The sequence below is a fragment of the Aquarana catesbeiana genome, linkage group LG05 (genome assembly GCF_042186555.1).
Source record: "Aquarana catesbeiana isolate 2022-GZ linkage group LG05, ASM4218655v1, whole genome shotgun sequence".
NCBI classification, from domain to species: domain Eukaryota; kingdom Metazoa; phylum Chordata; class Amphibia; order Anura; family Ranidae; genus Aquarana; species Aquarana catesbeiana.
In genome coordinates this window covers 301,870,121-301,894,264 of record NC_133328.1, presented here as the reverse complement: position 1 = coordinate 301,894,264, position 24,144 = coordinate 301,870,121, and the positions used below count along the sequence as shown (strand labels likewise).

General features: G+C 39.7%; 1 protein-coding gene across 1 annotated transcript in view; it reads right to left on the bottom strand.

The window, feature by feature from the left end:
* LOC141144794 (dynein axonemal heavy chain 5-like) overlaps positions 1-24,144 on the bottom strand; it is a 454,887-nt gene that overhangs the window by 336,875 nt on the left and 93,868 nt on the right. The window contains exons 24-32 of the mRNA XM_073630823.1: positions 21,826-21,949; positions 20,151-20,317; positions 17,551-17,643; positions 8,524-8,721; positions 7,424-7,504; positions 6,926-7,330; positions 6,729-6,847; positions 4,621-4,757; positions 4,348-4,510 (exon numbers count right to left, since the gene is read on the bottom strand). Of these exons, the coding sequence (XP_073486924.1) occupies positions 4,348-4,510; positions 4,621-4,757; positions 6,729-6,847; positions 6,926-7,330; positions 7,424-7,504; positions 8,524-8,721; positions 17,551-17,643; positions 20,151-20,317; positions 21,826-21,949 (1,487 nt within the window). The remainder of the gene's footprint in view (positions 1-4,347; positions 4,511-4,620; positions 4,758-6,728; positions 6,848-6,925; positions 7,331-7,423; positions 7,505-8,523; positions 8,722-17,550; positions 17,644-20,150; positions 20,318-21,825; positions 21,950-24,144) is intronic.

Genomic DNA, 24,144 nt, shown 5'->3' with positions numbered 1-24,144 from the left:
GGGTGCAGCACGATTGTATACATGCAGTTTTAGGTGAGCTCCCATTGACTTCTATTAGACCATGCGTTTTCTGAAAGTGCATCGAAGATGCCGCATGCACCTAAAATTGCATGTAAAACATGCATAAATTGCACTGCACTTAAACTACAGCACACCGGGTAGAATCCAACTTTAGGAGGGGGAGCGAACATTTTTAAGAGTAGTCAGGAATCCTACTTTAAGTGCTGCAGCACAATTTTTTTGTGGAGGCCACAGTTCACTGAGAATTTACCAAAATGCCTGTATCAGTATTGGCATTTGTGGTTTTCCCACCATTAAAAAAAATTCTGTTGATGAAACAGTTACTCTATAGCAATTCCAATTATTTTGTTGCAGAATGATTCATCATTGCAACCTGCTGAGCTTGTAGCAAAACTACTTTTGAGGTTACTAATTTTACACAATGCAACATGCTACGGCATGTAGTGTTGATTTGTAGTGTAAGCATCTATTTTAAGCAGCTAGAGCATCAGCTCTATGCAGGTGTGCCCAATTGTAAATTTAAAAAACTGTAACTGCGGTGTACAAGCAATGTCTACTGTATACGGTAATTATTGCTATTGCACCTCAATGCCAATGTTTTTTTACTTAACCGCTTGCCGACTGGCTCAAGCCGATATACGTTGGCAGAAGGGCACGTACAGGCATATTAACGTACCTGTACGTTGCCCTTTAAGAAGCCGTTTGCGGGCTAGGGAGTGAGAATCACTTCCTAGGACACACTTAACCCCTTCACTGCCAGTCACATTTAATCAATGCATTTTTAATCGCACTGATCGCTGTATAAATGTGAATGGTCCCAAAATATCGCCAAAAGTGTCCGATCTGTCCGCCATAGTGTCACAGTCACGATGAAAAATCGCTGATAGCTGACATTACTAGTAAAAAAAAAGAAATTTATTAATAAAAATGCCATAAAACTATCCCCCATTTTGTAGACGCTATAGCTTTTGTGCAAACCAATCAATAAACGCTTATTGCAATTTTTTTTTACCATAAATATGAATACTTATCGGCCTAAACTGGCCTAAAAATTAATGCGTTTTTTTCAAAACTGTCGCTATTTTTTTGTTTATAGCTCAAAAAATAAAAACCGAAGAGGTGATCAAATACCACCAAGAGAAAGCTCTATTTGTGGGGAAAAAAGGACGTCAATTTTGTTTGGGAGCCACGTTGCACGACCACAGAATTGTCAGTTAAAGCGACGCAGTGCCGAATCGCAAAAAGTGCTCTGGTCTTTGGCCAGCCAAATGGTCCTGGGCTTAAGTGGTTAAACTGCTATAACAAACCTACTCATTCTTTCCAAACGTTTGTAAAATTTTAGCTTTTAATTATGCTGCTCAAAAAAATTTTCTCACAGAAGATAAAGTTAATCCAGGCAAATTTATGTTTTTACATTTGACCAGTTTATAAATCTTTCTCTTGTTTTTATGGCAGAAGCAGAAGGAATTTCATAAAAGTAGTTTCATTGTTTTCTTTATTTCATTACATTTGATTATCAGAGTTTGGCTATGTTTTGCTATTTCTTTATGCTGCTTTCTGACATTGCTATGTTCACTGTATCTGTTTTAGAATTTTGCTATTTTTTTTGTTAAAATAATGCAGAGTGTAAATTAATCACTTGCCGCCCACCATATAGCAATATGACGTCGGCAAAGTGGGTTCAATATCCTGACCAGGTTTCATATGACGTCCAGCCGGACATCAAGCCGATGCGCGCCCCTGATCCTTGCTGTGGTGTGTCAGTCTTACACACCGCAACTTCGATCTAGGTAAAGAGTCTCTGATGGAGACTCTTTACCACGTGATCAGCCGTGTCCAAACACGGCTGATCATGATGTAAACAGGAAGAGCCGGTGATCGCCGTACCATCAATAAGTGTACAGTGTCTCTATCAGTGCCAATCCATGCCCATCCGTGCCACCTATCAGTGCCCATCTGTGCCGCCTACCAGTGCCCATCCGTGCCGCCTTTCAGTGCCCATCTGTGCCGCCTTTCAGTGCCCATCTGTGCCGCCTATCGGTGCCCAGCTGTGCCGCCTTTCAGTGCCCATCATCGCCACTTATGTGTACCATCAGTGCTGCATATCAGTGCCCATCAGTGCCGCCTATCAGTGCTCCATCAGTGCCTCATATTAGTGCCCATCATCAGTGCCACCTCATCAGTGCCGCCTTATCAGTGCCTGTCAGTGCAGCCCCATCAGTGCCCATCAGTGAAGGAGAAAACTTATTTACAAAGTTTTATAACAGAAACAACAACAAAAAACATTTTTTTTTTCAAAATTTTCAGCCTTTTTTTATTTGTTTAACAAAAAATAAAAATCCCAGAGGTGATCAAATACCACCAAAAGAAAGCTCTATTTGTGGGAACAAAATGATAAAAATTTAGTTTGGGTACAGTGTTACATGACCGTGCAATTGTCGTTCAAAGTGCGACAGCGCTAAAAGCTGAAAATTGGTCTGGGCAGGAAGGTGTATAAGTGCCCTGTATTGAAGTGGTAAAAAAGCAATTATTATTGATGTGCGTTTGAAGTTAAGAACCTGTGTCATTGGACTAGTCTTGTGTTGATAGGCAAAAGCAATTTTCTTTCAATGCATTCTATTGAATTTGACATACACCAGTTTGAAATGCTTCTGAGATCATTCACAGTTAATTCACAGGTGCATATGACCTGCAGTGGACTTTCTTCGTACCTGCTTTTAACCGCCTTCAAAGCTGCATCAACCAGCTTCATGCTACTTTTCCATTCCTAATGACTTGTATGGCTAAAAAACCAATCAGGTCCCCAACACAGACTTTGCTAAGAAGACAAACAGCCATCTCCTAGCCCCTTGCATAGGTTACATGGAATTTATTAAAATTCATGGTAAATGACTATCTACTGTCATTTGTTTTGAAAATTACATATGAATTTGACTCTCTTTCTACTTCCTGCATCTACTTTCTACTCCCTGAATGCTGAGTGGGAGGATTTTGATATGATGAGCAGGAAATGGCATTTCTGGATACCATACACTATTGGAGTACAGAACACCCTTATACAAACATTTTATGTTTTTGCCCCTTTTTTGTAAATCAAAGATGGCTGCAGTTTTAATTAACGCCGAATTACATAAAGGCTTGTGTAGAAATGATGAATATAATTGTTTAAAAAAAAAATAGAGTTACTGTTTAAGTTCCTACCCTGCTACCAGCTACCACAGATTATACTGAATTTTAAAAGGTGCTACTAAACTATTCTATATTGACTGACCTTGAAAGAAATACTGCACAGAAATCTCTCATTTCGTTTGAAGTGATTATGCAGTCCAGTATTAAGAAATCAGCACTTAGCACACAATTAGGTGAGGGTACATTCCATCATATGGTCTGGACTTGCCCTACATTTCAGGATTTTTGGGTGTTCAATTTGGAGGTTATTAACAACACATATGACATAACACTCAGTTTAGACTTCAAGCTGCGGCTCTTGGGGTGCTGGATGGTGCAGAGCTGGGCCACTATGTTAAATTGTTTTAATTGCCTCCTTTTATATCCAAAGGGAGATCCTTCTTAAGTGGAGGGCACTTTTATCTCCTTTTGTATCAACCTGGTGTGCAGCCATTAATGCAGTATTACCATTGTACAAACTGATCTATGAAAGTCGTAATTGCCCAAGGAAATTTTACAAAAATTGGACAGTGTGGATAGACTCCTGCAGCATGTGACTCTGTTTCTGCTTTATTATATGTAATTTTTGGCATCTCCCTTTTTTCCGTGTCCCTTTCCCTCCCCCATTCCCTCCTCTCCCCTTTCTTCCTCCCTCCTCCTTCTTCCTTCCCCTCCTATCCATCCTTTTTCTCCTATTCACCCTCCCCATCCGTCTTATTCCTTCCTTTCTCCTGCCCCCCCCCCCCTCTCCCCCTTCCCTTGCTGAGATCTTGAGACCTTATTGATGCAACCTCTAGATTTTGCTATATATACCACCTGCCTGTAATTACATACCACCTGCTTGTATTTTTTGATCATATATGCTATGATGTCATTGCCTAAGCTGTTCTGACCCAATGCACTGAACCATTCACCATATTTTGCTGTACATCACTGCATTGTTTATACCAGCTGCACTTGTGGTACTGATTACCCCTACCTCAATAAAACTATATTTGTGAAAGAAAAGAAACCCGCACTAGAAAACTGAACTATATAATGATTATCTTTTGCAAATTTCAATAAACGGAGAAATGGCAATGAGTAAAGAGAAGCTGCATGTGAAAGTGTTGGTCATTTTAAGTTATAATTCTTAGAACAATTAGAATAGATACACACCTGTTTTGGAAGTCCAGCAGCTCATTATTGATTTTCTCAATATCCAGATCAGTCCAGAGGATTTCATAATACCCATTAATGCTATCTATAACAGCATTATAAAGGCCATAGAGTTTCTGAAGTAATGAGAGTTCACGTTTAATCCTTTGTAATTCAGAGTATTCTGAAATTCAACAAAATGTATTTTTGTCAAGAATTTTGCTACAGATATCAATTTGCACTGTGTTAAGCACTGCTGTTCTTGGATTAAACTATAATGTTTTAAAATACTACCTGTTATTGACAGGCCAAAAAGTTCTTCTCCTCCAGAAAAAGTAACATACTTCCTCCAAAGTTCATCAAACTTGGCCTGGAAAACTTGTAGTCTGTCGCTTGCTTCTCTGGGAGGAATACCTTCTACACCAGGTCCCCTATAAAATATGTAGCATAATTTTCACTTTGCTAAAACAATTAGGCTGCAGGTCACAGGTGCCTAATATGTGGCCTGCCCACCCTCTGCATGTAGTCTGCCACCTACTGAGCACCAGAGGTCAGCAGAGTGGCAGCAAGGTGCCAGGTGCCAGATCACACACTGCATTCCAGCACCAGGCACTGAAAGAAAGACTCTACTGTGAGGCAGAGATAACTCTGGTCACAATATCTGTGGCCTTGGGAGAGAGAGAGTGGGGTGGTAGAGTGTTATCAGGTAAGTAAACACCAATGCTGAGGGGGGGTTACATTTCACTGCCAATTAGAGGGAGGAAGGTTAGAATGGTGGAGTTATACTAATCAATGGGAGGTTAGAAAACACCGACACTAACAACCATAAAAACCAATTGGAGGTTGGAAGGGGGGGGGGGTTGGAATGTAGGAAAGTTAAATAGCACTACAGTTGGGGAATAACAGCACTGCTATTGGCCACCAATGGGGTTAATAGTAATTCCACTGACACCAATGCTGGGGGTTATTACTGTGGCCACTGACACCAATGCTGGGGGTTGTTATTGCATCCACCGACACCAGTACTGGGGATTATTACTGCATCTCCTGACCCCAAAATTAGCTGTTACTATTACTGCCATTGACACCAATGATAGGGCTTTTTTTATTCCCACTTTCTCTGTCATGTGCATTGCAGTACCTTGCAGGACCAAAATTTTCGAGGTGTGTTACAGCCCGTTCATTTTGAATAGGCATCCTAACTTGACACACTACACCTCAACGATCAAAAATGCATGGCTATTGTGCAGCCCTCTTAAAGTTTCAGGGGGCCACACTTGAAGTACTCTCTAATTTTCAAGTTGACCACAACTGTCTTAGACAAATAGCATATTGTGTGATGATGCACAATACAACCAACTTATGGTGAAAGTTAATTATGGTCACATAAATTTTAGAATTATACAACTGAAGGATCAAAGTAGACTTGATAGTTAACATACAGGCATACCCCACTTTTAAGTACACAAAGGAGTTTATTTACTAAAGCTGGAAAGTGCAAAATCAGGCTCACTTCTGCATAGAAACCAATGAGCTTCCAGGTTTTATTACCAAAGCTTAATTGAACAAGCTGGGGTTAGAAGCTCATTGGTTTCTATGCAGACGTGAGCCTGATTTTGCACTTTCCAGCTTTAGTAAATAAACCGAATTGTGTACTTAAAAGTGGGGTATGCCTGTATATATCATGCAACATTAAATGAGTGTAGTCAGACACAGCACTGGGATTATATGTTTTCTCTATTTGCTTAAGATATATGTGCAAAATGTTGGAAATACTGGTTCAACTCAACTTTTTCTAGCATGTCTGGTAGTTTTCAGACTTTAGATAAGGGCATAACATGAAGTTCATGCATGGGAAGAAATTGATATAATTAAATATTCTACTAATAATATACCAGTGACAATGAATTCAATAGGATATATTATTAACCATAATAAGTAGGAAAAACTGAAAACAAAGAGATAAAAACCTAATAAAAAGATCTATTATTTTAAGAAATCTCCTCTGTATTGTTGGAAATTGCCAACTGACAATTTTGTCCTACAAATTCCTGATGAAAATTTGCTTCTAAGTATGTTTTCAGCAGAATTTTAACCCATCGGAAGTTTCGTTAACAAACTGAACATTAACAAACTATTTAACCCAACATCTAGCTGAAACTCTAAGCTAAAGATGCATCTTTAGTTCTGACTAAGCCATTAAAGTAAACAGTAGCATAGTATTATTTTCTTTTCTTTTTTTATACAAGTATTTAAGGCTACATAAAAACACAAGAATTTACAAAGATGGTAGCTAACTGCAACATCAGGAAATGATGATTTAACACAGGCATTTTACTGCTTTGTATTGTGACCCGGGGTATGCAATTACAACACAATTAACATTTAGAAACTATACTTACGTTACGTCATAGTCTTTATAAAACTCACTGGCATCAATCTGAAACTTTTTCACACCATTAAGCAAATCTGTCTTCATCTCTGGTTGCACTTTGATGAGTAAATTCTGGGTTTGCACAACCTATAAAAAAGGCACATTAAAACCCTGACTGTATGATTATGATGTTCATAATTCACACACATCAAGAACTAAGTTTACCTGTGTGTTTAAATTCTTCCAGGCATAAGCTAATCCATCTACACGCTCTGCATTGCCATCTTGAAACAGTAGTTCATATTTTACCAGGAGACTATGGGATTCCTCGATAGGTCCAATCATCATGTCAATCTTAATTTCTGACTCTCTGATTTCTTTCAGTGCATCCATAGCTCCACGTACATCATCAAGATCATTAATAGGTCTATTCAGTCGCTTACCGAGATTATCAATAAAGGAATAAATCTCATCCATATCCATAGCTGCTTTTTTATTCAAAGCAGAACCAATGGCTCTCTTCCAGCGACGACATTCCTGTACCAAAGCCATTTTCAGACAATCGGTTGAGAAGTCAACAGAGCCTACAATGCAGTGCCCTGGAAGTTCGCTGATTTGGGATTCCAATTGCTGTGAAATAAAATAGTGGGTACAACTTAAGTACAGTATTTGCATAAGTAGTAAAATGTCTATTTGATTGCAACAGAAGTGTACTTAACTTACTGAGTAATAACTGAGTTGACTTCGGAATTCAGACATTACAGGATTAGTGTCAAGGAACTCTTTAACTTTTTCATCAACATCCTATAAATAACGGAATTAAACCGAAATAAATGAGACAAAGAAATGTGTAATGGTAGATAACACTACAAATATTGAAAAATTATTGACATGTGGCAGAACATCGATTTTAAAAATAAATGATACCCCAGAATTTGATGTGTTTTTTAAAATGAATTATTCAGCAGACTGTACTATCTTTCACATATGCATTTTGTTTAATCTCTCCACTTGTAATCACATCTAACAAATTAATGTGGGTATAATGCTGAGCTCTATGTAAATTGTTAGATGGAAGGCAGCAGCAACATATATAAGCCCTTTGACACCTACTGCATAAGCTCCATGCTTCAATAAAAAGGCTTAAAAAAGTAATATCGCTAAGTTTAGCAATATAATATTTTGTGATGTTGTGATTTTGTGGTTCAGGCCAATGCTAGTCCACATATTAATTCATAATAACACCACATTTTTAAAGTGGTTGTAAAGCTTATTTTTTTCCTGAAAATAATAAACATGTTATACTTACTTGCTCTGTGCAATGGTTTTGCACCGAGCGGTCCCAAACTTCTTTTTCTGGGGTCCACCCCGGCGATCTTGGCTACTTCTCCTAGTGAGCTCAATCTTGAGCCAGACTGTGTGTCCAAAGACACACAGAGTGTCACTGAGCTACGCCACCTCCTCACAGGATTTGGTTGACAGCAGCAGGAACCAATCTCTCAAGCTGCTGAGGAGTCTCCCATAAGAAGAGAGATGCTGGAGACGGGAAAAGCGCTAGATCGAGATCAAGCTCGGGTAAGTGTTTAGGGGGGGGGGGGGGGCTGGGTGAAGCTTTTAAAAGTTTTTTTACTTTAATGCAGAGAATGCATTAAGGTTAAAAAAAAAAAGCTTTTGTCTTTCTAAAAATAAAACAAGGATATAAAAAGAACTACGGGTAAACAATTAAAACTGCTGCCAAACATCTACGGGCAAAATATTTTCATGGAAATTCAAATATGACATAGCTTCAGTAGGTGCAGGAAAGAAAATGATAAATGTTTTACCTGATTCCAGATTCCAGAAAATGTAGTAAAGCTGTTAAGTACATCTGTAGCATCAGTTTTAAGAGACAAGACAATGGAGCTAAGCTGGATAACAACTTTGCTCACATCTTTATGTTCACTGATTTGCTTATCCAAGGGTTTCAGCACAACCATCTTAGTAAGTTCATCTCCCAGATCTCTGGCAGCATTTTGCTCTAGCTGTGGATAAAATGGGAAGAAAGGAATAAAGACATGTGCAGACAATGTTATCCACTAAGCTCATTTTATTTTTAATAGAGAGTTACAATAGCGAGCCTAGTAGATCATGCTACAGAAAATGTAAAAGCATTCATGGGAATGGTTTGATTAGTGCCAGGTCACAGCTAAACCAATCCTTAGCCTCTATGAAAAACCCAATCCAGGGCTCAATACATCTTTTCCTCATTCATCCACCCCCTTCACCCCTGGGATTTTCTTTCACTTTCATTCTCAGTGACAATGGTCACTAGGACAAAAAGGAAGACGATTCTGCCTAATGAGGACACAGACAGCAATAAAAATACAACAGGTGTTCTAATTCTTTTCCACTCTATTTAAAACCAGGAAAAAAGTTTTTTTTCTTTAGTTATACATAAGACATCAAAGTACTTTGTGATTCTAGGTGAACATTACTATGATAAATAAGTACTTTCAATGCAATGTATCTTGTACATTACAATGAAGTATGAGTTATGAGGTGGTTTTGTTTCTCTTTTTGTTTTTGGGTGGGAAAAATTTGTCAACTAAATTTCTTAGTTTAATATGAATTTTGGCTTTTTAACATACATATCAATACATATCAAAAATGAAAATGATTTGCATCAATGCTGGTATACTCACCTGTGGTACCCATAAAGTCCCACTAATAGGTGTGTACGATACAACTTTATTAATCGTGTGATGCTGGTTACTATAAATGAGTTTGATTTTAGATGTCCGTATACTGTATATGTTCTTTCCTAATAAAATGCCAGCAACCCCAAATCTCACAAGAACTTGCATCTGCACAGTGTTTGAGCCCCATCCCACAATATTTGGTCTACTTGGCATTCCTCAGGATCTCGACAGAAGGAGAGCAACGTCACTAGCTGCAGTTCAAAATCCAGGGGGAAGGTAGGTATATCCAACAGCTTTTTTCACCTAAAGATGCTTTATAATTTTTTGCTACATTTTGGCATTACAGGGGAAAAAAGTTTAAGGTCCACCATCACGAGTATGGTTTTTATAACAAAAATTGTATTGTTTTTTGTGAAGTGTTGAGGCCACTGCAGTGTTTTGGAGAAACATTTGCTCTCGTGGTTTGTTACTTGGCCTGGGGATGGGTGTAAACATGGCTTAAACATTTGAAAAGTTTTTCCTGAGGAATGGAAGCTGACTGGGGGGCAGTATGTGTGCTGGAAGTTAATGTAAATAGAGACATGCTGTGTGTAGTATAAATTTATCCCAGAGATGGAGAATGTGTTTTGTGATCATTAGCTGACTGTTTGCAAATATTGTAAATATTAACTTTGGTGCCTGGACTCTCATCCCGTTTTGGGATCCTTGACATCGACTTTAAGTTATGTCCAGGGATGAATTTTTACTTCAGTTGGCTCAACTTGCTGCCTGTAAGCAACTTAATATAAGTGTAAATATAATCAATTAACCAATTTGCACCATATCTTTCACAAAGTGTAAATATGAACACATGACAATAAGCACACAAACCCAATCTCAGCAACCTTGCACTGAAAATTAAAACGCTAGGAGATCCATTAACTGGAAAGTATACAGCTTGCTGAGCAAAGTGACTAATTGCAAAATGTAAAATTATGGCCTGAATAAATGCCATTCCACATACAAAATTGAATAATTGGCAAGGATTATGCAAAGCCATCATCATGTGGCTCTATTCTTGTGAATTTTATTTTATATTAATTCATTTAGAATAGACTTAATGGAACAGTAATTTTTAACTCCAGCTTTCACACACTTACCGCTTACTTTACTTTACTTATTTAAACATAATTTGTATTTCTTGTTAATTTAAACATAATGTGTATTTCTAGTCAGAATCGTCTACAGTTTGATGTAAAGAGAACAGAAAGCTGCAATCGCTCTCTGGTAGCAGAGAAGCGTCATCTATGCTGAGACTAGACATGACAGGACAAGGCTGAACAATAGCAAGCAGACAATGCCCTGTGGAACTAAATGAGGGATTCAAGAGAGCAAAAGCAGGGCACCTCATCATTACTACATGACTGTAAATACTGCTGAATTCTCATTTCTCAGTGTTCCACTACAGACTCAAGGTTATTCTACAAAAACTTTTCCCGTGTGTTTAAAAAACTTTTTTGTAATTAATGCCACATGAATCTTAAACTAGGTTAAAACGAAATCACTAAAATTTAATTTAAGCTTTAAAGTATTACAGTAATCAAAATATTCTTTCAATTATTTTTAAATATGCAGCTTTCATTACCGGAATACCTAGAGCTCTATGCGAGAAGATCCTTGCTGAGGCACTTCCTGTTATGCAGCGAGCACTATGTTGTTTCCCTGTCAAATGTGATGATGAAGTGGCCAGGCCAACATACATTGCACAGGTGTATTGTACTGACATCAAACATCACTATTTTTCAATTGGCTCTCGGGTGCTGCCACAGCCATTTCGGGCTGCGCTTTGTGAATGGCCCGGCAGCGGGGCAAGGAGGAGGGGGCCGAGTACGAAAGTGGGAGCAGGTACTAGGTGTCAAATGTGGCAGCAAAGGGGAAGGAAAATGCAAATAAGAGGAGCTTCTGCTTTTGGGTGGAGGTCCGCTTTAATTAAGCACCACTCCAGATTCCGTTCATCCTCCTAAGTCTGGGATTGGACAAGTGCCAAACATGAGAGTCCGTCCTCACTCTATTGTGCTGCAATATCCATATACAGATTGCTGCATAATGATCACGTCACTCTTTCAAAGAAAAGCTTTATTCCTGTTATTTGATAGACCTGATAGTCGTATCTCAACGACAAAGCCCAATCAGGGTAAAACATATCAGGGGGTGTGGCTATGGGCTGGGGCTGTCAAATAACAGACGAGGAATAAAGTTTTTTGAAGGAGTGACGTGATCAGTGTGCCGCCATCTATATATGGATATTGTGGTATTATATGTATTTCGACAAAAAAAAAGATATGGCAATATCCAGTGCTTTAGAAAACTAAATGTCATCCAGTTAGGGTTTGCATCTACTTGCCTTTCATTCGTCTGCCAAGAACCAGATGGAAAACAGAAATTATTCTGCTTGTAAAACAAAACTGGAGAGTTTTCTGACTAGTTTTTGCAAAACTAAAAAAAAAAAGCTTCCCATAGAGACAGCAAAACCTACATTCAACTGGAAAAAAGTTGCACTTCAAAAGCCTGTGCAAAGTTAAGAGGGCAATATTATTTGTTTAATTTACTGCCCTGCTTCACAACTTTTACACAAAAAATTACTTTAATCTCATTTAAAACTAAAAGAAGATCAGAACAATAAAATCCTACTGTTGAAGAATGGAGACTGTGACAATGCTAGGCCCTAACATTGTGTGAGGGTAGGCAAGATACACACAGGATTCTCATTAATGCGGAGTGTGAAACTCCAGAGCCAGACTGGCTTGTCAGTATACTATGAGTTTTGTAATCCCAGATTGCGGCGTGGAGCTTGAAAGCTTCAAAGTGTCCTGGGTGGAAGAGAGAGTCAAATCCTGTATCCGGGTCTTGCTAGAGACCTGTAGGCCGTGTGAGTGAGCAGGTGGACAGGTTGGCTGTAAGCCAGACCTGGCTCCAATTCTGAGACAGAGACTTGTGTAGAGATAGGTGTGTGCTCCAGCCTGAAGAGATGAACCGCTCAGTACCCCATAATGGAGAGATTCCTTACCCACAGGCCTGGAAAAGTTGGGGCAGCTGCATGAGTCAGCAGGACTGAGAGCGCTAAAGCAACTAGCAAGTCCAGGGGACTAAAGGGGGTCTGTAATTCTCAGAAGAGTGAGAGAGCCCGAGGTGTTTGAAGAACCCTATCTAGAGGCCAGGAGTGGACCCGTGCAACAAGGTGCTGTAACTTATTTTGAGTGAGCCTGAAGTGGCCATGGTCTGGGAGAACAGAGAAAAGAGCAGTGGTGATGGTGAAGAGAGCCAGGTGGCTTAGCATTTTTTCGTTATTTGTTTTGTTGTTAGAAAACTGCTGTGTAGGCAACCTGTTATCAAGATTTTGCTTTTCCTTTTGAAAAAAGTTGGCCAGGAAGACCTTAACACACACAACCACTGAGCTTAATCACCCCATATCACAAGACCTAAATGTGTTTTACACTGCATGTTGCAAACCTATTGTTTAGTTTAAAGGAAGAGTTTGCAAAAGCACCATAGTAAAAATTGATAACCAGCTAAGAAACACGCACATGCATTTATATTTCAGGTTGAAGAGATCATTGGGGATCATCAGAAAAATATAAACCCTCTAATATAAAATTTTAAATAAAGATTCATAACAGTTAAAGCTGGCCACACAATAGCAGCAGGCAATGTTTTAAACTTCTATAACCTTTAAATCTCGGAAAATCACTTTACTAATGCCACCACCCTCTGTACCGCTTCTTCCAGGAATACAATCACACTTATAGTTCTCACCTACATGGCCCTCAGTAAAGTGGAAACTGTTTGAACATTATCCCTGTGCCTTTTTTTTTTTTTTTTTACACTTTTTGTATTTTTAGATCCCAAGATCATCTTTTCCTGTCATTTTCTTCTGTTATCATTTGTCATTCTGAAATCCAAGGCTTCTCTTATACTGTGACATTTCCTATTCATCTATTATCTCCGTTACTTACCAGTTGTGCACACCCTTTCACACTGCTCCTCTAATTTATTTACTATCCTTAACATTTCATACTTCATTCTTTTTTATCCTACTTATTAATTACCTCCATGACCCCAATTCCCTAAGTTATATCAGGATCTTTTTGGGATAACTGATGCCCTAGGCATCCCCTAGGAACTTTATCATTTGTAGTAAGATATATCGAAGCTGCTTGGCAGGTCCAATGATTTGAGTAGTCTTATATTGAGATATACAGTATCTAACAAAAGTGAGTACACCCCTCACATTTTTATAAATATTTTATTATATCTTTTCATTTGACAACACTGAAGAAATTACACTTTGCTACAATGTCAAGTAGTGAGTGTACAGCTTGTATAACATTGTAAGTTTGCTGTACCCTCAACAATAACAACACACAGCCATTAATGTCTAAACCGCTGGCAACAAAAGTGAGTACACCCCTAAGTGAAAATATCCAAATTGGGCCCAATTAGCCATTTTTCCTCCCCGGTGTCATGTGACTCATTAGTGTTACAAGGTCTCAGGTGGGAATGGGGAGCAGGTGTATTAAATTTGGTGTTATCGCTCTTACTCTCGCATACTGGTCACTGGAAGTTCAACATGCACCTCATGGCAAAGAACTCTTTGAGGATCTGAAAAAAATAATTATTGCTCTACATAAAGATGGCCTAGGCTATAAGAAGATTTCCAAGACCCTGAAATTGAGTTGCAGCATGGTGGCCAAGACCATAGAGCGGTTTAACAGGACAGGTTCCACTCAGAACAGGCCTCACCATGGTCGACCAAAAAAGTTGAGTGCACGTGCTCAGCGTCATTTCCAGCGGTTGTCTTTGGGAAATAGACTTATGAGTGCTGCCAGCACTGCTGCAGAGGTTGAAGGGGGGGCAGCCTGTCAGTGCTCAGACCATACACCGCACACTGCATCAAATTGGTCTGCATGGCTGTCATCCCAGAAGGAAGCCTCTTCTAAAGATGATGCACAAGAAAGCCCTCAAACAGTTTGCTGAAGACAAGCAGACTAAGGACATGGATTACTAGAACCATGCCCTATTGTCTAATGAGACCAAGAAACTTATTTGGTTCAGATGGTGTCATGCGTGTGTGGCGGCAACCAGGTGAGGAGTACAAAGACAAGTGTGTCTTTCCTACAGTCAAGCATGATGGTGGGAGTGTCATGGTTTGGGGCTGCATGAGTGCTGCCGGCACTGGGAAGCTACAGTTCTTTGAGGGAACCATGAATGCCAACATGTACTGTGACATACTGAAGCAGAGCATGATCCCCTCCCTTCGGAGACTGGGTCGCAGGTAAGTATTCCAACTTGATAACGACCCCAAACACACCTCCAAGAAGACCACTGCCTTGCTATAGAAGCTGAGGGTAAAGGTGATAAACTGCCAAGCATGTCACCAGACCTAAACCCTATTGAGCATTTGTGGGGTATCCTCAAACAGAAGGTCTCTAACAGCGCAAGGTCTCTAACATCCACTAGCTCCATGATGTCATCATGGAGGAGTGGAAGAGGACTCCAGTGACAACCTGTGAAGCTCTGGTGAACTCCATGCCCAAGAGGGTTAAGGCAGTGCGGGAAAATAGTGGTGGCCACACAAAATATTGACACTTTGGGCCCAATTTAGACCCCTTTCATGCTGAGGCGCTTTTCAGGCACTTTCACGTGAAAAAAAAGCACCTGAAAAGCTCACGAAAACCTATTTTCATTAAAATCAATGAATGCTTTCACACTGGGGCAGTGCACTGGCAGGGTGGTGAAAAAACGCCTTTCTCCATTGAAATGAACGGAAAGTGCTTCAAAAGCACATGAAAAGCTCTTCAAAAGTGCTCAGTGTTTTACTGGCAGTTTACAAGCGCCTCAGTGTGAAAGGGGCCTTAGACATTTTCACTTAGGGATGTACTCACTTTTGTTGCCAGCAGTTTAGACATGAATGGCTGTGTGTTGAGTTATTTTGAGGAGACAGCAAATTTACACTGTTATGCAGCGTACACACGGTCGGACTTTTCGATCGGACTTGTCCGACGGACGCCGACCGACCAAATCCGGCGAACAATCCGATTGTGTGTGGGCTTCACCGGACCTTCAGCTGACTTTTCCAGTCGCAAATCTGACGGACTTTAGATTTGGAACATGCTTCAAATCTTTACGTCGTAACTCTGCCGGACCCAGATATCCACTCGTCTGTATGCTAGTCCGACAGACAAAAACCGACGCTAGGGCAGCTATTGGCTACTGGCTATCAACTTCCTTATTTTAGTCCGGTGTATGTCATCACGTACGAATCCGTCGGACTTTGGTGTGATCGTGTGTAGGCAAGTCCGTTTGTTAAAAAGTCCGTCGGAAGTCCGTAAAAAGTCCTTCGAAAGTCCGCTGGAAAGTCTGTCGGACAAGTCCAGTTGAAAAGTCTGCCTGTGTGTACGTGGCCTTATACAAGCTGTACACTCACTACGTTACATTGTGGCAAAGTGTAATTTCTTCAGTGTTGTCACATGAAAAGATATAATAAAATATTTACAAAAATGTGAGGGGTGTACTCACTTTTGTGAGATACTGTATATTGTTGGCTTTTCCAATCCGAAGATTGCATATACCTTTTGAGTCATTTCACATTAGTAATGGGATTGTAAGTCTTAAAGTGGTTCTAAAGCCTAAACATTTTTCATCTTAATACATTCCCTGCATTATGCACTTGCCGACTGCCCTCAGTACATTTACTGCGAGTGGGCGGCATGTACAGGCAAAGAGACATACCCTTACTTCATTTTGCCTGTACAGACACAAGGCACCCCAACATGACTGCTGTGTCCACCAAAATATGGATCCCGCTACTTGGGGCCCGGTGATCATGTGGCCACTATATGATCACATGGTCACAATGTCAACAAAGCTGTTATGAATCAGCTTTGCTTCCTTTGCTAGTGAGCTGTGATTGGCCCACAACTATCACATGGTACCTGGGCCAATCACAGCACCCTGTACCATGTTATTAGTTGTAGCCAATCACGTATGAGTATTATTCACAGCTGTCATTAACTAAACCCATTCATGACAGTTGAAAGCATTTGAAAGAGATTTGTCTATCCAAATTTCTTTCATCAGTCATGAGGGCTGAATGAGAGAAATTTGGATAGACAAATCTCTTTCAACTGTCTCTTTCAAATCTCTTTCAACTGTCTCTTTCAAATCTCTTTCAAATGCTTTTAACTGTCATGAATGGGTTTAGTTCATGACAGCTGTGAATAGTGATCCGTGATTGGCCAGTCTTAGGCCTCTTCTTGTGAGTGTTCTACCTGCTTGATTATATAGGAGTTGAAATTTGTGAATGACCGATGCTTGTGAGTAAATTGTATGCTCATTTGAATTTAAGGCTGCCTTAGGCCTCACTCGCAATTGCAGTGTCAAGCCTATGTTTATACAAGTTTACAGCACATTTCTAACCACATACTCGTATAAACGAATGTAATGATTACTCAATGGTATCATTCAGAATGGACACTGCATTTAGGGCAATTTAGGTAAGATGTGTTTGGAGAAAACAGTATTCTTAAAGTGGAGCTTCACCCTATAGGTAAGTTCTGCTTTATGTTATTCTCCCGCCCCCCACATTTGGCACATAAACATTTTTTGCACACAACCTTCTGGGACAGAAGGCTGCAGGGCCATTCACAAACAGCAGCTTGTGCATGTGCAGTGGCAAATCAGCAGTAAAGCTGCAAGGAGTTGCAGCCGGCGACAGGGACCTGAAGACTGGCAAAGAACAAGCACGTTTGAGAATGCCACTGGATCCCTGGGCAGGTAAGTGTCATTTTATTTAAAGTCAGCAGCTACAAATACTGTACTTTTATTTTTTTCTTTCTAGGGTGAAGATCGTCTTTAATACTAAGCTATACTGATGTAAACACATCTAAATGTAGCTAAACCTGCTTGAAAGCAGAAACTTCTAAAGACAGGAAAACGCGATCAAGGAAGTTGTTTATTCCTCCCAGAGAACTTCTCCTGCATTTAGAAACTGTAACTGCAAAAGTGCAAGTTTTATTGAAGAAAAGTTAGTTTGTTAAAAAAAAAAAATTGACCTCAACTTAGCATAATGTCATGACACTGGCGTCAGAACCATCAGCTTTTATATGCATTAGCAAAGGCACTGTATAGCATTACCTGTTGTTGTTTGTGATGTAGATGTGCAAAATTCCAAAGAGGAATGTCCTTGGCTGCTGACAATATAATATTTATAGCTTTGTTCACTGCACTCTGAAAAAGAACAGAAAATCACCTTGAAGAATGGAACATGGCTTGTAAAAGAATGCAGTAATCATGTACAAAACAAAGATGCTAAATAAAACACATCCATACTGTGAGCTGTATTCAGTTAGTAATCCTTACTGTATATTAACTAGTAGTTGCAAACATTTTTTTTATTGATATGACCAGAAACATTTAAAGTGTTATTAAACCCACAACAGTAAAATCAGTCTGTATATGCAGGAAAGCATGCTTGTTATACTCACTGTGGAACCTAAGGGGTTAATCCTGCGTATTGTGTAAAAAGGCTGTTTGATCTGGTCTTCTCTGCACTTCCCCTTCTTCCACTGTCCCCAATCTATCTCCTAATAGTACAGAGCCTTGGGGGCACTTTGCACATGCTCGGTTTGGTGTGTATTTCTAGAGAGTTTTTCTTTTTCTTTCTTGGCAAGGGTGCATTTTATCAGCACAGGGCCAATCAGCACTGTCCAGACAGAGGATCAGCAGTCCTGCAGCCTCATAGGACAATCAGAGGAGAATGAAAACTCCTCCTACAAGCTTTAACCAGACACTGATAGAAGTCATAAGACTGCTATACACTGCTGATGAGAAAAGGTATTTAGCCGTTTATATTTACTAAAATAATTGCATTTTCATGTTCTGTGTACTGTGGGAGACCAGATATAGTGAATGCAGGTTCTGGGTTTAGTAACACTTTAAGCTGGCCATACATGGTCAATATGGCCAATGTCTCTACACTGTGGTAAGGTGGCCGCTGTCACAAATAAGCAGTATACTTAACTTATAAAAGTGATTTAAGAAAATTTGTGTAGCGCCAAAAGTGAAATGAACAAAAGTCCTTAGTAAGATTAATAAATGTAGTCCTCCATAATAGGAACAGAAAAACTTAATAAGAAAGTTCAGTGAAGCAGTAGAGACTCACTGAAAAGTCCAGTGCAGCAATGAAGTGAAACAAAACTCCAACACCTCCTGAAGTGAACATGTAATTTAAAATTCAGTGCTCAGAGGGCAGGCACCGCATCCCAGTGAAGTGAACACTCACCAGAAATTCTGGCTGCCATTACAGCAGCATGCACGCCTTTAGTGTGTATCTGTCATCCAATGAGGGATATACCCAGTAAGCCCATCCAGCGACACTTCCCATCAGGGTTATGCTATGATAAATAAAGCTCACCAGGAGCCAGAAGTAATCCTCATAATATAGTATTTTTAATCTGGGTGCATGTACACATAAAAAAACAATAAAAGTAGCATAAAATCCTTACATATGAAGCCATTGCTGACGTGGAATCGATCGTGAAGTCAGCACTTGTATCTCCGCCCATCAGCACTCTGGCGGGGCGGAGATACTAGTGCGGACGTCACGCCGCTGCTAGATTCCGGGTCGGTAGTGGCTTCATATCTAAGGATTTTTTGCTACTTTTATTGTAAACACCCCTGTCCAATTGCAGTTAAGGGGGGGCTGTTGGGAGGTTAAAACTTTGGCTCCACCGGACATTTTTACTGCCCCCCAACCACATGTTTAGATGAGGCCTTTTCACGGTTTAAGAACATTTGTACAACAATTCTTAGCACATGTATTGACTTGACAAATGCACTATAGCTTGAAAGTACTTAAAAATGTTGTCTGCTTGTAAAATTAGATTTTGGAATAAATGTAATTTTCTAAACAAAAACCACATACACAGTGGCTCAGTCCCTGCTTGCAGTAACAGCAATGGGCAAATAACCCTCTTATTAGTGCCTGGGATGCCGCAGTGTCGTTGTGACTGTAGAAGAGGAGCCCTCGGTTTCTCCCTGAAAGCCTCTGGTGATCAGTGGTGGATGATCCAATCTCCCTACCGCAGCAGTGAAGGTGCTGTGATGTTGGCAATGCCTTGTTGCCCCAGGTGTCCTCACTTCCAGTCTCTAGCTCGAATCTCCAATGGTATGGTCTCCTTGTATGGTCTCCTTTCTTGGGCAGTTTAATAAAACTAATTTCTCCATTCCTCCTATTGCACAGTAGCTAATGGGATCTGTAATTTAGGGATTCTTTTTGTCCCATTATATGGCTGCCATCTCAAGCTACAGCTTTCAGTATTCTCAGCATTCTGCATAGAAGTCTATAGGCTTGCTTGACTTTAGCTCTCCCTCTTAATCGCAGGAGGAGAATGAAGCAGCATAACATTGGTATCTCAGTAGAGGGAATGAAGAATAAAAGATAATGTCTTCTTCCCCATATTGCTGTAGCCCAGCACCTGGTTACATTTACAAACCCTCCTTCACTTTTGGATTATCAGATACAGTACTGTATATATAGATATAGATTAATTAAATATATTTCCAGATCAAAAGGAGCTCTACAAGGACACCTGTAGTGCCTATAATATTAGGAGTGGTCTGTGCAGGGCACAAGGCCAATGAAAGGTGTGCTGTGGCATTTTATGGTGCCTTCTGTTCAACAGCCTTCGCTTTTTACAGGTCATACAGCTACACGTTAATGAACATTTTCTTACCTGTATGTCTTCCAGACTTGGTCGCATGACAACATTTGGAATGGCAAGATGGATCTCAGCTTTGAAAAGTGGGTTTGAGGTATGATCTTTTGTGAGTTTTGTTGTCTGATATTTGGAACTGACTGTGTGCAATCGACGTTTTAAAGTGTCTAATGAAACTTTTGTGCCTATAAAATAAGAAAAGGAAAGAAAACATAACTAATAAATGTGCATACCCGAGAGGCATGTATTCATAATACATTAATAGATTTTATGATTAACTCTTTTTTGAAAATGCTTTTTAATTTCTTAAGTCTTGTTCACATAGGGGATGTTCTGCCTCCAGCAGGATATTAATTAAGTTGTTTTGTCTGCAATACCAGATTTGACCACAGGATGAAGCAAGTAGCAGTGGTAAATTTACTGTTTTTGCAGAAATTAGAAACTGTTCACCTTCAACAAAAGTTCCCATCATTCTTCAATCTAAGGAAGGGAAACAGGTGCATCCTGGGAACTCAGACTCCATCTTAGAGGTTGAAAAAAGGAACCAGCTATCAGAGCACATGTTGGACTAAAACTTGCATCTGCTTGCATCCCCTAAATGCTGGTGAGAATTAATTATCGCCATCTTCAACCTAGCATATTCATTGTATTTCTGTATATTTCATATACTGAGATGTATCTGTATTTTTTTTTTCTTTATGGTTTCACCCACCCACTTTTGTTAATAAAGCTTCAAAATGACACTCAGGGGGTTATTTACTAAAGCTGGAGAGCTCAAAGTCTGCTTCAACTCTGCATAGAAACCAATCAGCTTCCAGGTTTTATTGCCAAAGCTTACTTGAACAAGCTGAAATTAGAAGCTGATTGGCTACCATTCACACCTGCACCAGGATCCGAGTGCACCAGCTTTAGTAAATCTTCCCTTCAGTGTGGCTCATTGCAGAATAGGAGGCTTTAGCTGCATGTCGAGCTACACACAGGGAAATGCATAGTGGGGACAGAACAGGGGGAAAAAATGGAAGTATCTGTAAAAAAACAAGATGTTCACATTGGGATTGATTTACTAAAGCTAGAGAGTGCAAAATCTGGTGCAGCTCTGCATAGAAACCAACTTCCAGGTTCTTTTGTCAAACTTAATTGAACAAGCTGAAGTTGGAAGCTGATTGACTACTATGCTCAGGTGCACCAAATTTTGCCCTCTCTAGTTTTAGTAAATCAACCCTATTGCACATTCCTGAAGCCCAGTGATTATGCCATGATTTTAGCAATGCTGTAATTAGCAAAGAATTTTCTTCATTTTGCGCTGTATAATAAAATAAAAAATAGTGAGCTATTAAACATTATAAAAACTGCCTGTGTTGACTCCCCTCAATTAGGGGGCACGCCATCCATCAAAACTACATGAAAGAATTGGCAAGGATGATGGGAAATAAGTGCACCCTAAACATTCACACATACAAAAAAAAAAAAAAAATATTACTCATATCAAAAAGTAAAAGCATTGTCTTTGTCAGAGCAGTTGCTTAAATACTTTTATTGAGAAATGTCTGAACCTAGCACCTATTCTAAAACACTATGTGCATACAAATAAGGGAAGAAAAATGTTGGCAATAAGTGGGGTCCGGTCATGAACGCATATTATTAAAGACTTTAATAAAGCAAACAAAAAAATAAATAAAAAGGTGGCACTTACATTTCACAAGAGAGTCTGTATTTTTCTGACATAAATGGCCCATCACATTATAGTAACTACAAGGAAGACATTCCTGACAGCGAGTTTTTTGTTTAGCGTCAAGATGCAAACAAGCAAATGAGTCCTGCAACAAAATCATATTTAAAAAAAAAATTAAAAAATGTAAAAAAAAAATTTGTCTTAAATAATATGTACAACGCAAACTCTAACAATAAAATTCTCTTATTTGGTCCTTGTTGACAGTTAAATATACCACTGAAAATGGTTTGTTATATCTGATTGATGAATGCAAACAATACCTGTTGATCTTGCAAGAAATATCACAACTGATAACTTTGTGTGCGCTCTGCCTGTGCTGCTGTTTTATCAGTTTTTTGATCAAAACTGCAGCAGACAAAATCTGAGAGCAGCTGTGCATGGCATCAGCTTCTATCTCCAGCTTGTTCAATTAAGCCTTCAACTGTAAGATAGAAGCTGATTGGTTACAATGCATAGTTTCCTTCTGCTCAAGCTTTGATAAACGTCCCACATGGTTCTCAGTTATCTCTAAGAACTAAAAAAAATGATCTCCCCTCTATATAATAAAGAAGGGAAGGGAGAGATTTCTGCAGTCCTGTCCCAGGGTGATAACTCAACTTCTTCATAAATACAGCATTGTAAATTATCCTTTTTACCCTAGGACAGACTGGTGTTAAATTGTGAAATTAAAGGAAAAAAAGCTTGAAAAATATGAAGGCATTACATCTAAGCTGCAATATATACAATTTTTATCCGTGAGTATAGGTATGCTTCAGTATTAACATTTCCTAAATGTAAACCTGCCTTATAAACCTCAGGAGGAAGTCACATGATGAAACACACGTCGACCGGGAAGTGATGTCACGTTGAACCCAGAAGTTGCATATTTCATAGTGTTTTAAAGGGAGTCTGCTAATTTTGCATGTTTGTGAGTATATTTGATAAAGCGTTATTTATCAATGGATCCGCGCTTCAGGGTATTCAAACGCCTGCTTTATGATTTCAATATGAATACTACACTTTTAGTGCATTGAACTGGATTCGAGGATTTGAGGAATTTGAGGAACCAAATTTGAGGAATTGTACCTGTGGGTCCTGAGGAACAATCTTAGGAGGGCTCTTTAACATCAAGAGGGGCCCGTCAAAAGGACTCTGATTGGGCCACTACTATTAGGACACTTTTGGTAAGCCTTTGTCCACTATGAGCAAGGGTCATCTGGTCCTTAAAGGGACTGCACACTGAAATTGCACTGCAAGCTTCCACATTACATTTTAAAGTGATGGTGTATGTGGATTATTATTGTGTAAGTGTATTTTATGCATGCGTTTGGAAGTGGAGTTTAACTACTTGCCACTCAGTCACAGTACATTTACTGTCAGTGAACGGTAACTGCGGGCTCAGTGGCATAAATATACGTCACTGACTTGCTTCCGGGTTTGGGGTGCACATGCGTGTGCCCCCTGCTGACCTGCACTGTGGTTGGACACAGAGTGATTTTGTCAGCAGGTGTCAGCCAATGTTTTTTGGCTGAGACCTGCTGATCGGCTGTGTCCAAACACACAGGACTCTGTCCGCAGAGCAGCAATCTGGCTGTTTCTTCTCCCTGCAAAGCAGCACATATTGCACGCAGTACACTCTTTTTAGGCACACAGTTAAACCCTTGATTGCCCCTTGATGTTAACTTCCTTTACCTACTTATATACATAATTGAGGATTTTATGAATGAACATCTTATGAAATTTGTTATTGACCTACGTATATGTTTACTGGGTCATTTTTTTCTTGTGAGTGTTCCACCTGCTTGATTATATAGGGGTTAAAAGTTGTGAATGACCGATGCTTGTGAGTAAATTGTATGCTTATTTGAATTTTTTTGCAAATCGATTTTCTACACTATAAGGTCTGTTTTCTTCTGATCAGTGGCGGCCGCTTTATTAGGGAGCCTCCATGCGTCCGGCCCCCTAATCTACATGTGGATCCAATGTGGTTTCTTTTGAAGCACATGATTAGAGCTGCCGTCAGTCTCCCGCGGGTGGCGGTGGTGAGGGGGGGTGATGGCTGCCGTCTGTCTCGTGCGGGGGGGATGTTAATTTAAGCCCCCCCCCTCCCAAAATTTTGAGCACCAGCCTCCACTGCTTCTTATGATACATTCCATTGTGACTGAGTAAAAGAGAGAAAGATGTACCTCAACTAAAGGATTTCCTTAGCGTTTAGAGCAAGCCGAAAGTATACCGTAAAACATTGTATGACTCACTTTTTATAAGGGGTCGTTAAACTCTGCTAAGCCTCCTTTCCACTTG